The sequence below is a fragment of the Podarcis muralis genome, chromosome 9 (genome assembly GCF_964188315.1).
Source record: "Podarcis muralis chromosome 9, rPodMur119.hap1.1, whole genome shotgun sequence".
Taxonomy (NCBI): domain Eukaryota; kingdom Metazoa; phylum Chordata; class Lepidosauria; order Squamata; family Lacertidae; genus Podarcis; species Podarcis muralis.
Genome location: NC_135663.1, coordinates 76,496,531 through 76,511,932, shown reverse-complemented (window position 1 = coordinate 76,511,932; position 15,402 = coordinate 76,496,531). Strand labels below are relative to the sequence as shown.

Here is a 15,402-nt window from a genome sequence, read left to right as displayed (position 1 = left end):
CATAAAGAAAAAAAAAGAAGAACAAGAAAAAGCAAACAATAGAAAAAAGCGTACAAAAAAGATAGAAAAAATATAACATCATAGTCAAAATCTTACTTTCTTAACTATTCAGACTTCCTCACATCTTTCATTCCTGCTTTCCAGTTTTAAAAAATTCTAAACAGCAATTTATCACCTTATTTCAGATACTTATTTATATTTTTCCAATTATTATGTTTCCCATTTTAAATTTTTGTTGACCCCAAAATAGCCCTTTAATGTGGCCGCCAAAGGAAATGGTCTCCAGGGGGACTCCCATTTGTTCCTCTGAACATTTGTTTTGAACCAAATGGGCTCCATTCAGTTTCGCTTTCCACTCGCTCCAAAATGAATGAAAACATAACAAGAGCCCGACTGGATCAGGCCAGTAGCCCTCCTAGTGCAAGGGGATCAAGGTGACTTACACAGTTCTTCTCCTCCCCGTTTTATCCTCGCAGCAACCCTGTTCAGTACACTAGGCTAAGAGTGGCCCAATGTTTGGATTTGAACCCTGCTCTCTCCCAGTCCCAAGTCCAAGACTCTTAACTACTGCGCCTAACTGGCTCTTCAGTTGGGCTGTTTGTTTTTGTTCGGGGTTTACTCATTGGTTTGAAACCTTCTGTCAAAGTCAACTGTGATTTTTGATATGAAGATTTAATAAATTCAAATAATGCTTTTTCGTTTTCGTTTTTGTTTAAAAACACAACATGGCATCCTGTTAAGTCTCTCATTTTCTTTAATTTGTTTGTCTCATAATGTTAGCTGATTGCCTTTCAAAGCTGTTCATGGGGCAATTTACATGTTTGTTTTTGTCTTGTTTTGTGAAATCCACCCTGAATGGGGGGAACCACACAACCTCTAAGACTAATAAACACATTTAAAAAATAATAATCGTAAAACAACAGGAACATAGCAACAGGATGAAATAGTGCTGACTTTTCTACAAAATGAAAAACAAGGTGAAATAACACTTCAGGGAGAAAGAATTTATGGGAATCATAGAATTGTAGATTTGGAAGAGGCCCCAAGTGTCATCTAGTCCAACCTTATGCAATGCAGGAATCACAGCTAACCCCAATTTACTCTAAAGCCACAGTGGAAAAAGCCCTGCTTCCTGAAGGATGACAACAACAACAACAACAACAACAACAACAATTTCTTGTTCTTCCCATGAACTGGATCTGAATGGGCCTGAAGGTGGCAACTTGCTGGATCCAAGTGCGACTCCCCAGGGTGGCAAACAACTGAATTGCACATGGCAGCTTCTCCAGGGAGTCCTGGGCTCCCTCCTCCCACCCAGGCTGTCCTCTGGGTCCTCCGGGACAGGAAAAGTGTAGGAGGGCTTCCTGTTCCAGTTGAGCCTTGCTTGAGCAACCAGGTCTCCCTGAGTTCCTGTGTGTTCCTATATCCTTAATTCCTGACTTCCTGCCTTGATCCTGACTCCTGGTTTATCCTTTTCCGTTCTGGCCGCTGGCTGGACTGGATTCACAGAACAGCTGCACAACCACTAGTAAAGGTAAAGGGACCCCTGACCATTAGGTCCAGTCTCAGATGACTCTGGGTTGTGGCGCTCATCTCGCTTTATTGGCTGAGGGAGCCGGCGTACAGCTTCCAGGTCATGTGGCCAGCATGACTAAGCGCTTCTGGCGAACCAGAGCAGCGCATGGAAACGCCGCTTACCTTCCCGCCGGAGCGGTACCTGTTTATCTACTTGCACTTTGATGTGCTTTCAAACTGCTAGGTTGGCAGGAGCAGGGACCGAGCAACGGGAGCTCACCCCATTGTGGGGATTCAAACCGCCAACCTTCTGATCGGCAAGTCCTAGGCTCTGTGGTCTAACCCACAGCGCCACCTGCGTCCCGTGCAGCCACTACAGGTGGGCTAAACAGGTTGCGGAATCTTTTACTGGCTTGGATTCAAGAACTAGACCAGAATCACAGCTGAGCCTGAACCAAAAACCGTAGCTTGAAACAGGCGTCAGGAATCAGCAGATGTGCAAATGTAGGATGGACTGGCTTAACAGCAGGCCATGTGAAATGGATCTAGGGGCCTTGGTAGACCACAAGCTTAAAGTGAGTCAACTGTGATGCAGCAGCAAAAAGGCCAGTGCCATTCTAGGCTGCATCTACAGAAGTCTAGTGTCCAGATCAAGAGAAAGCGTAGTGCCACTCTATTCTGCCTTGGTCAGACCACACCTGGGGTCCTGTGTCCACTTCTGGGCACCCAGTGTAAGAAGGCTATTGCCAAGCAGGAACATGTGCAGAGGCAGGTGATTGAGATGATAAAGAGTCTGTAATCCAAGACCTTTTGAGGAACCATTAAGGGAACTGGGGGGGATGCGGGTGGCGCTGTGGGTTAAACCACAGAGCCTAGGACATGCCGATCAAAAGTTCGGTGGTTCGAATCCCCACAATGGGGTGAGCTCCCATTGCTCGGTCCCTGCTCCTGCCAACCTAGCAGTTTGAAAGCACGTCAAAGTGCAAGTAGATAAATAGGTACCGCTCTGGCGGGAAGGTAAACAGTGTTTCTGTGCGCTGCTCTGGCTCGCCAGAAGCGGCTTAGTCATGCTGGCCACATGACCCAGAAGCTGTACGCCGGCTCCCGAGATGAGCGCCACAACCCCAGAGTCGTCCGTGACTGGAACTAATGGTCAGGGGTCCCTTTACCCTTTAAGGGAACTGGGGCTGTTTCGCCTAGAGGAAAGAAGACAGATGTGGTCTGAGAGCCATCTTCAAATATCTAAAGGACTGTCACATGTAAGATGGAGTAAGCTTTCCTTCTGCTGCTCCAGAGGGGAAGACCCAAAGCAACAGATTCAAATGACAAGGAAGGAGATTCTGGCTAAATATCAGGAAGAACTTGCTGGCAGCAAGAGCTGTTCGACACGGAAGGGAATCCTTTGGGAGATTGTGGACTCTCATTTCTTGGAGGTTTTTAAGAAGAAGTGGGATGGCCCTCTGTCAAGGTTGCTTTAGCCATGATTCCTGCATTGCAGGGGGTTAGCCTCCAGGATCCCTTCCAACACTACAATTCTATGTTCCTAAAAGGAGGTACCGAGTGATTCAGCTGGGTCTTGCTAAACAGCATCACTAGAAGTGGGCACAAAGCTCCTCTTTGCATTCAGATCCCAGGAAGGCTTGGATTTCTGCTTCATTCACCGGCTGTAACTTGATCCCTGTTTGGGTTTGGGTGAAACCAGAAGCACTGAAGAGTCACAACAAAAGGCCAAACTGTCCCTTTTTCTGGGTCAGCATCCTGCTGCTCATCTCTCCAGAAAGTTTCTTCTTGTTAGACTTTACCAGGGAGGGTAAAAGCTAAAGGTAAAGGGACCCCTGACCATTAGGTCCAGTCGTGGCCGACTCTGGGGTTGCGGTGCTCATCTCGCTTTATTGACCGAGGGAGCCGGCGTACAGCTTCCGGGTGATGTGGCCAGCATGACTAAGCCGCTTCTGGCGAACCAGAGCAGCGCACGGAAATGCCATTTACCTTCCCGCCGGAGTGGTACCTATTTATCTACTTGCACTTTTGATGTGCTTTCGAACTGCTAGGTTGGCAGGAGCAGGGACCGAGCAATGGGAGCTCACCCCGTCATGGGGATTCGAACCACCGACCTTCTGATCAGCAAGCCCTAGATTTGAAAAAGAAAAGAGAGACCCAGTCTTGCCCTGCCCTTTAAATCTGACCAGTAACACTGCCACAGAGCGCACCGTAGTATCTGCAAGATGCTGCAGAAACAGTGGCGTGAAATATTTCTTTGTTTGCTGGCTTACTATTACATTTATATCCCATGTTTTTCTCCAATGAGCTCAATGTGGCATACATGGTTGTCCGCCCCCCCCCCGCCCCCATGTGTCCTTATTTAATCCCCACAATAGTCCTGCAAGGTAGGTTAGGCTGAGAGGCTAAGATTATCCCCAAGTGAGTTTCCTAGCTGAGTAGGGGATTGAACCCTGGTTTCCCAGGTCCTAGTCCTCAATTATTCCCACCTTATCCCTGTGAGGGATGCAGGTGGCGCTGTGGGTTAAACCACAGAGCCTAGTACTTGGCGGTCAGAAGGTTGGCGGTTCGAATCCCTGCGATGGGGTGAGCTCCCGTTGCTCAGTCCCTGCTCCTGCCCACCTAGCAGTTAGAAAGCACGTCAAGTGCAAGTAGATAAATAGGTACCGCTCTGGCGGAAAGGTAAATGGCGTTTCTATGTGCTGCTCTGGTTTGCCAGAAGCGCTGTAGTCATGCTGGCCACATGACCCGGAAGCTGTACACCGGCTTCCTTGGCCAGTAAAGCGAGATGAGCGCCGCAACCCCAGAGTTGGGCCACGACTGGACCTAATGGTCAGGGGTCCCTTTACCTTTACCTATCCCTGTGAAGTAGGTCAGCCTGCGAGCGAGTGACTGGCCCAAGTGGCCAAGTGGGGATCCCAAGTCCAAGTCTGACACTCTTGCCATTGCACCACAGAGGGCAGGGCAGTGTAGTTCAGCTGGGTTCCCAGTGCTCTGTGGGGCTGGCAATTACCCAGGGGTGAGGGCAAGGCAGCAGGGTGCAGCAGCAGGACTTTTGGGTTGGCTCACCCCCCACCCTCTTGGAAAGAGGCAGCTATGCAGAGCTTTGGGAAACCCAGAAAGAAACACTACCTGACCTGTGCCCCCCAACAGCCACGACTGTGGTATCTTGAAAAAGCGACCGTTCTAAAGAGGCGAGTTTCTTGTTGTGGGCCACAATCCTGGCAAAAAGCAACCTTGCCCGCGGCAACGACGAGTGGCCAGCGAGGTCCCTGGTTTCAGATAGGTTGGTTTCTTCCAAGCCAATTTCCCAGTTCTTGGCCTCTTCCCAGGGTGGGGACTGGGGAGCCTCGGGTCCAGGGGGGCCAAATAAGAACATGGGAAGAGCCTGGGGGGTCAGAGCAGTGGCCCATCTAGTCCAGCTTCCTGTTCTCACAGCGGCCAGCCAGATCATAGAATCGTAGAATGATAGAGTTGGAAGGCACCCCAAGGGTCATCTAGACCCACCCCCCGCAATGCAGGAAACCAGCAAGGAGGACCCAAGCACAAGAGCCCTCGCCCATCCTGTGGCTTCCAGCAACTGGCATTGAGAAGCACTGCTGCTCCAACTGTGGAGGCTGAGCAGAGCCACTCAAGGCCTCTCTAGAGCAGGGGCCAGCAACCTTTATCAGCCATGGGCAGATCCACTGTCCCTCAGATCATGTGGTGGGCTGGACTATATTTTGAAAAACGGCCTCGGTCCTGTATACCTGAAGGAGCATCTCCACCCCCATCGTTCAGCCCAGACACTGAGATCCAGCGCTGAGGGCCTTCTGGCAGTTCCCTCACTGTGAGAAGCCAAGTTACAGGGAACCAGGCAGAGGGCCTTCTCGGTAGTGGCACCCGCCCTGTGGAACGCCCTCCCACCAGATGTCAAAGAGAAAAACAAATATCAGACTTTTAGAAGACATCTGAAGGCAGCCCTGTTCAGGGAAGCTTTTAATGTTTAATAGACTATTGTATTTTAATATTCTGTTAGAAGCTGCCCAGAGTGGCTGGGGAAACCCAGGCAGATGGGAGGGGTACAAATAATAAACAAACAAACAAACAAACAAACAAACAATGAATTCCTATGCCCCACAAATAACCCAGAGATGCATTTTAAATAAAAGCACACATTCTACTCGTGTAAAAACATGCTGATTCCTGGACCGTCTGCGGGCCGGATTTAGAAGGCGATTGGGCCGGATTCGGCCCCTGGGCCATAGGTTGCCTACCCCTGCTCTAGTGGGTCCCTGGGACTCCCCAGGCCCTTGAGAGTGTGGAAAGAGCCCTTGAACTCCGATGCTGCCTCTTGCTTGCCTGTGAGGAGGGGTGGAGGGGGCAGAGACTTCTGCCTGTGGCACAACAAGGTACACCCACCCACAGTAAGGGCCACTTCTGTTCCTCCGACCACGTTTACGTGTGTCCACCACCCCCACTCTGTAGCTTCTGGCAGGTTGTCCATGACGAGTTGTGGCCCTTGAGATGAAAGGGCGTCCTCATCTCTGCCTTCTTCTAAGGCCTCCCAATTCCCAGAGCGCAGGGCCAGCCCAAGACATTTTGGCACCTGAGGTGACCCACTAAAGGCAACCCTCCTCCCCACCGGGAAAGAAGGGGTGAGTGAAGATCTACACCAGGAACAAGAGGGAGAACGTAGTTCGACATGGGGATCTGCTGCCTCTGTGGATTCTGCCGCCTGAGGCGGTGACCTCACCTTGCCTCATGGGTGGGCCGGCCCTGCCAGAGCGCCCTATGAAGAGAGGCTGGCTGTTAAACCCCTCTGGGAACTGTAGTTTTGTGAGAGGAACGGGGCTCTCAGCACCCACAACAAACTGCAGCTCCCAGAATTCATTGGGGGGCAGCCATGACGGTCTAAAGTGGTGTCCTAGCACTTTCAACGCAGGGCATGAGCCTGGCCTAAGTGGGCTCCACCTGCCATTGGCTCTGATGCCCCCCAAGGGGCTCCAGCTCATAGCTGTCAACTTTTCCCTTTTCTTGCGAGGAATCCTATTCGGAATAAGGGAAATTCCCTTAAAAAGGCGGGAAGTTGACAGTTATGCTCCAGCTGCCCTGATGCTCCTTTGCTCATTGTTTGCAAATAGCTGCTTGGCTCCATCTCCTGATTCCATCCAGCCTTTTTCTATGACAACATGGTAGGTGCCAGGGTCAGCTTCCCCACCCTTTTCAGCCCCCCGCTGCTTAGCAAAGTCCTCTCCCTCCCTCCCTCCCTCCCTCCCTCCAGTAACATCCCTTGGGACCCACCTGAACTAATTCCTTATCCGCCATGGTGCATTTCCCAGCTCTTCAAATAAATTTCCACGGTTCTCCATCTCCCTTAGTTGAACCGTGTTATGCATATTTAGCGCCTTTAATCTCTTGCTCACAAAACCAGTTCTTTTAACACCCCTTCGGTTCATTTGGTTGCTCCTTTAAAAAAAAAATCCCTTTCATTTTAATATATATTGCCTCCCATTAACATAAGATATGTAAGCTCTGCCCTCAAACCCCTATTTTCCAAGGAACCAGAAAATGGCTTTGCATGCATGACATAGATTTATCTCCCTGCTTGGTTAATATAGTGGCACGCATATACCAGAGGTTTCCTGGAATAAGTATTTTACCCCCCGAGGGTGGAATCCTTGTGCAAAATCCTCCTTTTAGCTGGGCACAACATATTGGATTCCATTTTACACATATGCGTGTTCAGACCCAGAAACCTCCCCCCTAAATAAACTTGACTCAAATTTTTGGTTTGGTTTTTGGCAGAATTTAGGCCACAACTTTATTGATTACACAAAGTGACTGGTTGCACAGGCTCTGGTTCGACTAGTTCCCTGCCATGCAGGTAGCGTTGACCCAGGGCACCAGCATAGGTCAGCCAAGGGTGAATACCTGGATAAGTGGAAAGCTGGGCACGGGCTATCTCCGCTACCCAAATGTCCCCCTGGACTCAGGCACGGCACAACCCCTTCTTAGGGGTTGACCAAACCATCAAGTCCCTGGATTCCTTTAATGGAATACCCTTCACATTGGGATGGCGAGAGCGTTCTCCCATCCCTATCACCTGAACCAGAGCTTATCTGCAACCTTACAAGTTGTGACGATTTGCTACGCGGCAGGCGAAACCGAAATGGCAACAGCCAGTCAGCCAAGTGGGGAAAATCCCTGCCGTGCCCCTGTCCCAATGACACACAACAGCATAGCAAGGTCAAGCGCAACAAGCCCTAAAAGTAGGGAGAGGTCAGCGGGTGTTCTGAATGCATGCGCCGAAAGAGGAAGCTCTGGGTCACGTTCATGGGCATAAATAGGTCCCTCGAACCATTTAGACTGCGTCCCATTGGCCAGATTGCACCCAGCTTCGAGGGACCTACCAGTCGAGTGTTGTGGCTTACCAATTGTACCCACCCACAACACAGGGTGTTGGTTGACCAGGTCTCTTTGTTAACTGTGCACCTCTTGAAGTGAATGTTATTTTAAACATTTGCATTTCTCTTTCATATAGCATGACTCCTGAAGTTATCCCAGACTGCCATCCCACCATCCCTTATGACCTCTACCACGCCTGCATGGCTCCAGTATCAGTAAGTATTTCCCAAGTCCTCTCCTGCTCATGGAGCTCACAGACAATTTTTCAAGAAGATGAAGTCACACTGGAGACATCGCTGTGAGCAGAGAAGAGGAGAGGTGTTGCTAACTTGCCTGCAAAGTTTAATTTCATTTGCAAGTGACATTTGTGAAACTAAACTGAAATGTTATGTCAACTAATTTCTATAGCATTTTTTATATTTCACAGAGCTGAAGCATAATGGTGGATACTTATTGATCTATTCTAAAATATTTCTAAAATGATTATTTTTTTTAAAAAAAATGTTAGGGTTATATGGCAGTACGAAACATAACAAGATCCTAAAATAATCTAATGAAGCAGAGCTTTAGAAGTACCATACCCAACTACCAAAGCCGATGCAAACGGTTTGTCTCTGCAAAGCGAGTAACTGAAGTTGCTTCATGTACAATGGAGAGAAGGGCTTTCCAGAGTGTAGGAGAAACAGTGGAAAATGTCTGTTTTCAAGTCTGCACTCTAATGTATTTCGTAGTCAAGTAAAAGTAAAAAGAAATCAACATCTCAGGGCTGTCTCATGAGGGCCCTGCTATAAACCCATAAGCCCTTGGCTCCTGGAGCTGCCACATTTTATATTTATCAAGATGGGATAGAGCTGTGCAAACAACAGTCTTTGTTGCTCTCATTCAATCCGCATCACTTCCTCTCTTGCAGCTGGCTGTCTTGCTGATTCTCTCTATGCTGGTGAAGCGGAAGAAACTCTATAAAAATTGTTGGGATGGAGCCCCTGGACTGCTAAGGTACCCTCCACGGCCCAGATGCAGCCTAGGAATGGAAGACATGGTCTTTTATGAGCTAAGATTGACAATTGTCATTTATGGAAAAATAAGCAGATTTATGTGGATCGGGATAATGAGCACAATGTAACGTATGCAGGTTGTGGAAGGCTTGCTTATACATTTCTATCCCACGTTTCCTCCATGGAGCTCAATACGGCACATATGAAACGCCCCCCCCCCCCCCGTTTAATCTGATAACAACAACCCTGCAAGATAGATCAGGCTCAGGGGCAGTTACTGGCCCCCAAAGTCACAGCCAGGGAGCTTCATGGCTGGGTGGGGGATTTGAACCCAGGTCTCTCCCAGGCCTTAGCCCTCACTTAATCTCCACAACAAGCCTGTGTGGTAGGTCCTGCTGAGAGGCAGGAACTGGCCCCCCAGGTCACACCCAGTGAGTAGAGATTTGAACCCTGGTCTCTCCCAGGTCTTGGTCCAACGTTCTAGCCACTACGCAACTAGTAAAATGAATGTGTATACACCTGGGTAGGGAGGCCACAGCCCACATACCAGTGGGAGGCAAAAGTGGGTGTAGCTCTGCACACAGGCTCTTCTTTCCACCCTTCCAGAGAAGCAAGAGGTATTGCCAGGGGAAGAGCAGGCTCTGTGAGGGATGCGGCAACAGGGACCATGGCATGGGCACACTTCCCAGGATTGCAGTGTTGCACCTCTCTGTGCCCTTTGGTAGGAGGGGCGGCCCGCAGCTCAGTGGTAGAGCATCTGTCTTGCATGCAAAAGGTCCCTGTCTCAATTGCGGTCATCTCCAGAAAGGGTCAGGTCGCTGGTGATACGTAAGGGCCCTTCATTGCTCTAGATGCTGGACACTGCCAGTTAGAGCAGGAAATACTGCAAAAGTTGGGTCAATCGCCTAAGAGGCTGTTGGGCAGTTTCCTAGGCCACCTGAGTTCAGCCATTCACACCTGTATATAGCAAGTGAGCGTGAAAAGCTCAGGTGCATTTGACTCCTGCCACCTGGGTGCATTTTTTGGATACGACCACACACAAAGTCATTTGTGCAGATTCTTGTCCATGCAAAGCATTGGGCACCCCCCATCATTCCAAAAGCTAAACACTGAAATGGTGTGGGTGTCTCCACTCTGGGCCTGCTGTGTGTCTGCAAGTCTGCAGAGTTTGTGGGGAGGGCAGCCCTTCTGCAGAGATGTTCCGCTGGTGCAAATGGGTCCTTTTTTTAATCATTCTCATCTTTGTTCCTCCTTAAGCCCTGTGCATTTCTTGGAAGAGGAAGGTCACAAGGGGCTCTCTGTGGCAGTTTTTGGCATCCTCTTCTCCTCCTTATGCATCCTGGTTCTGGATAGCGACCCTCTGCCCTTCATCTCCGGCTCCTCGACCCACAATCGAGGTAACACTGAGGGTTCTTCTTATTATTATTTATATCCTCCTTTTCGCTAGACCAGGACTCGAGGCAGCTTACATACCGTATTTTTTGCTCTATAAGACTCACTTTTTCCCTCCTAAAAAGTAAGGGAAAATGTGTGTGCGTCTTATGGAGCGAATGCAGGCTGTGCAGCTATCACAGAAGCCAGAACAGCAAGAGGGATTGCTGCTTTCACTGCGCAGCGATCACTCTTGCTGTTCTGGCTTCTGGGATTCAGAATATTTTTTTCCTTGTTTTTCTCCTCCAAAAACTAGGTGCATCTTATGGTCTGGTGTGTCTTATAGAGCGAAAAATACGGTAAATCAAAACAACCCAGGTAAAATACAGAAAGCTAAAAACTTACACAAGAGAATCGTTTAAAAGTAGTTAAACTCTGATAGAATTAAAGTGATATAAAGCCAAATCTATTAAAAAACAGATAATTAAAATGGCACAGCACTATAAAAAGCCCATTCCTTTACAAATCAATTGATTCCCCAAAGCATGTCAGAACAGAGCCATCTTCACCTGCCAATGGAAGGACCACAAGGAGGGAGCCAGTCCTGCTTCCCCAGGAAGGGACTTCCAAAGTTGTCTGAGAGCAGCCACCAAGAAGGCCCTGCCCCATGTCCCCACCAAGCATGCCTGTGAGGGTGGCAGGACCAAGAGAAGCCCCCCCCCCCAACCTCAGAGCCCAGGCAGGTTTATATGGGAGCCCTGTATAGTTATAAACCAGGCTGCTTCCATGGGCACAGGAGAGAGCCCTTCTTCAACGTTCTACACCAGGCATGTCCAAAGTCTGAATGAGAGGCCCAATCTGGCCCGCTGGCCAGTGATCCGGCCCCTGTAGTGGTGTAATCCGGCCCACTTTGGTCAGTCCTTTGGTCAGCCCTCATGACCCATCACTTCATCACATCTGGCCCACTTTGGAAAAAGTTTGGACACCACTAGTCTACACCATCCTTTTAAATGTTGTGCATTGTTCGCCACTCTGGAGACATTCAGGGCTCCAAAAGCTGCATTGTTTCTGCAAGATTTATACATTGAGAATGTGGAGACCCCTGCTGTATCGGAGCCAAGATCCACCATCCGGCTTCTTGCAGTGGCCAGACAGTTGGCTCCAGGCAGGAAAGGCCCAAAATTGAGAGAAATGCAACTTTTGAACTAAATTTTAAGAAAGTGGACCTTTAAGAAATTTGCCCATCCCTATCATACAATCCTGGAACTGCAAAGTCCAACCCCCTGCAATGCAGGGACCCCTAAACTAGAAGCCACACTGCCTTGGCAGCTTATGCACCAGACCTGTCGCTCTTCCAAGGGAATAGCTTCCAAGGAGCTCTTTTGCATGGGGGAAACTGATGCAGCATCTTCAAGGGACGTTTGTGGGAGCCCCATCTCTGACTCCACCCTGCATGCTCTCGGCATGGCCTGCCTTGCTGAACTGCCTCTGTTTGTCGTCCGACGGAGGCTCTTAACCTCTGCCCTTCTCTCCCCCTTGATCTCCCTCTCCAGAGTACTGGAAGATCATGGCTTTGCTCTATTACCCTGCCTTCTACTACCCCTTAATTGCATGTGCTACGGTCAGGCACAGAGCTGGGTACTTCTTGGGCTGCCTGCTGTCCTGGTGCCATTGCGTGGTCCATCTCTGGCAGAAGGTGGAATGCCCTCAGTCGCCCAAGGTAAAGACAACCGGGGAGGCTGGAAGGCCCTGAGGTTTGGTTGGCACAGGCCAGTTCTAAATGGCTGCAAGGAGGAAGCCCGTTCCTGGAGAGACTGGCTGCTGCTTTGCAGGAGGTGTGGGCAAGAACACCTGTCCATGTTCTGAGCAATATATGATGCCCATAACGGCACCATAGGTGTGTGTGCCTGGCCCATCTTTGCAGATCTCAAGACCCAATCGTTGGCAAAGAAAGGGCTTGCTGGGAATCAAGAACCAGGAGGTCAGTGAGGCAAGGAGCCTCTTCAAGGGCTTTCAGCTCAGGATCTACTGATAGGGCGTGAAAGCAGAGGACCCACCCGCAGGTGGTACCAGAGGCAATGACAAGCAATCAGCAAATTCTAGCATTGTCCCTACCCTCCTCTTCCTCCCTGCTGGGTTCTGCAAGGGTTGTAGGAACTTGCTGGAGTTATCCAGCAGGGGGAGAGTTATCGCTTGCAATGGGATTTATGAGTTGAACACAGGTTTGTCTTTCTTGCAGCCCTTCTCTTTGTCTCTGCTCAGATTTATAGGTACTATTCCCTGCTTTCTTATCTCCCCATCATCCTGTGCCTTGTGGTTTTGAGCCTTTGGTATCCTGCACAGCTTGTCAAGAGCTTCAGGGAGCAGAAGAGGAAGAGAGTGACGGTGGAGGTAAGGCATGGCAACATCACTGGGTCAAACTAGAGGAAGATACATCTCCAGGTGCTGGTGTAGACTGAGTGGAGCAGGGATGGGAAACCTCATCTCCTCCAGATGCTTAATTATAAGAGTACTTGTATACCAATATATAACACACACATATGGTTTACACAACAATGAAAACACAAAAGCCGTACACAGTTAAAAACATTCAAAAGGCTAGAAACAGACCACTATTAACCAGGGTGGAAAGATGCATTGCCCATCGGAATAGAAAAGTTTCCAGTAGGTGTTTCATAGTGGGCACAGAAAGCATCTGCTGAATCTCCAGTGGCGGAGAGTTCCACAGGGCTAGGCCAATGACACTAAAGGCTCAGTTGCTTGTTGTTGTCAAGTGAGCTTCACCAACTCGGGTGAACCACATTCCTGCAGGTGATCTCAGTGGGATAGAAGGGTTCAGGCCATAGCTGTCAACCTTCCCTTTTTTGGCAGGAAATTCCCTTATTCCAGCACCATTTCCCACTGCTATCCCGGATTGTTAGATATCCCGTAGACTGTCCCCGGGACAGGTGAGGCTGCTGATCCCTTATTTTCAAGGCTGCTGATCCCTTATTTTCAAATCTGAAAGTTCACAGCTATGGTTCAGGCAAACCCTGGACCTATGTTGTTTGGGGCTTTTATAAATTAACGCAAGGACCTTACACCTGTCTCAGTAGTAGATGGGCAGCTAGTGCAACTATCAGCAATCTGGTCCCAACATTTTGCACCAGCTGGAGCATCTGAACCAGGACCAAGGGCAGTTCCACACAGAGCGCATTGTGGTAGTTCAGCCTCAAGGCTTACGCGTGAACTACAATTTTGGGACTCCATTCCCCATTGGCCTCCGCTGGCATGTCCAAGGTTTGGGGTGATGGGAGTTGTGGTCCAACAAATCCCTGGAGGGCCACAGGCTCAGCCTCTTCAGCCCTGGAACAGAAAGGACCTTAGCACAAGAAAACAGACATGCTGCAAAGGAAAAGCCTTACTTTATTCCTGGGACGTGGGGAGTGTGCATGGCTTTGTCACGAGGCCAGCAGTGGACAGAGCCCATCTTCCCTAACCATTGGCCATGCTGGCTTGGGCTGAAGGGAGTTGAGAGTCAGAAGGACAGAATAATTCTCAGGTAAGGAAGTGTTGGGAACATCAGCAGGCACCCTCTGTTTCAACTTTTAAATTCCTGATGGAAGCAGGCAGTGAAGAATACATTTTCCACAACTGTTAGTTGGTTACTGATTTTAACTTTTTCATGTGGTTTTTATTGTATGGTTTTACATGCTCTTGTTGTAAACTGCTCTGATTGTTCTTATGAATAAAGGTAAAGGGACCCCTGACCATTAGGTCCAGTCGTGGCCGACTCTGGGGTTGCGGCACTCATCTCGCTTTACTGGCTGAGGGAGCCGGCGTACAGCTTCCAGGTCACGTGGCCAGCATGACTAAGCCGCTTCTGGCGAAACAGAGCAGCGTACGGAAACGCCATTTACCTTCCCGCCGGAGTGGTACCTATATATCTACTTGCACTTTGACGTGCTTTCGAACTGCTAGGTTGTCAGGAGCAGGGACCGAGCAATGGGAGTTCATCCCATTGCGGGGATTCGAACCGCTGACCTTCTGATTGGCAAGTCCTAGGCTCTGTGGTTTAACCCACAGCGCCACCCGCGTCCCTGCTCTTATGAATAGTGGCATATAAATATACCAACTTGTGTAGGGAAAAAATACAACAGGGCTTGCCCTTGTTGAATTGGGGTTGGGCGGAGAGATATACAGGCAGGAATTCTGAGATGGTGTGGTGGTAAGGTATTACAGCAGAGCACGTGGACCTGTCTAACGTTTCCGACTCCCAACTGTTTCCATTACGAAACAGGTGCAAATTATGCAGGGCATTGCCAATATGCGATGCATATTTTTGGAGTGAGCACAAATTGCAGATACCGTACAGAAACAGAAAATGGAACCTGACCCACTTGGCAGTTCCTGAAATGTCAAGGTGACATGCATGCCTGCGCGCATTTAAAAATAACAAGTGTTTCATTTTCACACACCTTTCCGCTCCATGAAGTTCTGGCGGTGGAGAGTTTCTTTTGGTGGGGAGGAATGAGCTACGCTCTTGCAATTACTTGATAGGCAATAGATTAAGCTGACACAACAAAATGGAGGAATTGTCTGGCCTGGGAACAAACAGCTTTCTAAGTTCCTAGCTCAGGAGTGGGGAAAACCTTGTGGCCATCCAGATGCTGTTGACCAAGCTTCAGGGACTATGAGAAAGCTGTTGTCTTGCAACAGTGTGAAGCTAATGCAGTTCTCGGCTGCATTAACAGAAGTCTCATGTTCAGTCAAGGGAAGTTCTTGTTTTTATTATGTATTTTTGGTTTTTATCCTTTATTTTTATTCTGTGAACTGCTCTGAGATCTACAGATGAAGGGCAATATACAAATCTAATTTAATAATAATAGTTACAGGTAGGTAGCCGTGTCTGCCATGGTCGAAACTAAATTAAAAAATTCCTTCCAGTAGCACCTTAGAGACCAACTAAGTTTGTTATTGGTATGAGCTTTCGTGTGCATGCCAATAACAAACTTAGTTGGCCTCTAAGGTGCTACTGGAAGGAATTTTTTAATTTTAATAATAAAAATAAAGGCAAAGGGACCCCTGACCGTTAGGTCCTTGGAGTTGCACACTCATCTCGCTTTATTGGCCGAGGGAGCCGCCGTACAGCTTC

General features: G+C 48.9%; 1 protein-coding gene across 2 annotated transcripts in view; it reads left to right on the top strand.

Moving 5' to 3' along the window:
* STRA6 (signaling receptor and transporter of retinol STRA6) overlaps window positions 1-15,402 on the top strand; it is a 49,530-nt gene that overhangs the window by 13,381 nt on the left and 20,747 nt on the right. For both annotated transcript variants that reach the window (XM_077934455.1, XM_077934456.1), the window contains 5 exons: window positions 8,039-8,117; window positions 8,813-8,898; window positions 10,155-10,294; window positions 11,822-11,988; window positions 12,531-12,659. In XM_077934455.1, coding sequence (XP_077790581.1) covers window positions 8,039-8,117; window positions 8,813-8,898; window positions 10,155-10,294; window positions 11,822-11,988; window positions 12,531-12,659 — 601 coding nt within the window. The remainder of the gene's footprint in view (window positions 1-8,038; window positions 8,118-8,812; window positions 8,899-10,154; window positions 10,295-11,821; window positions 11,989-12,530; window positions 12,660-15,402) is intronic.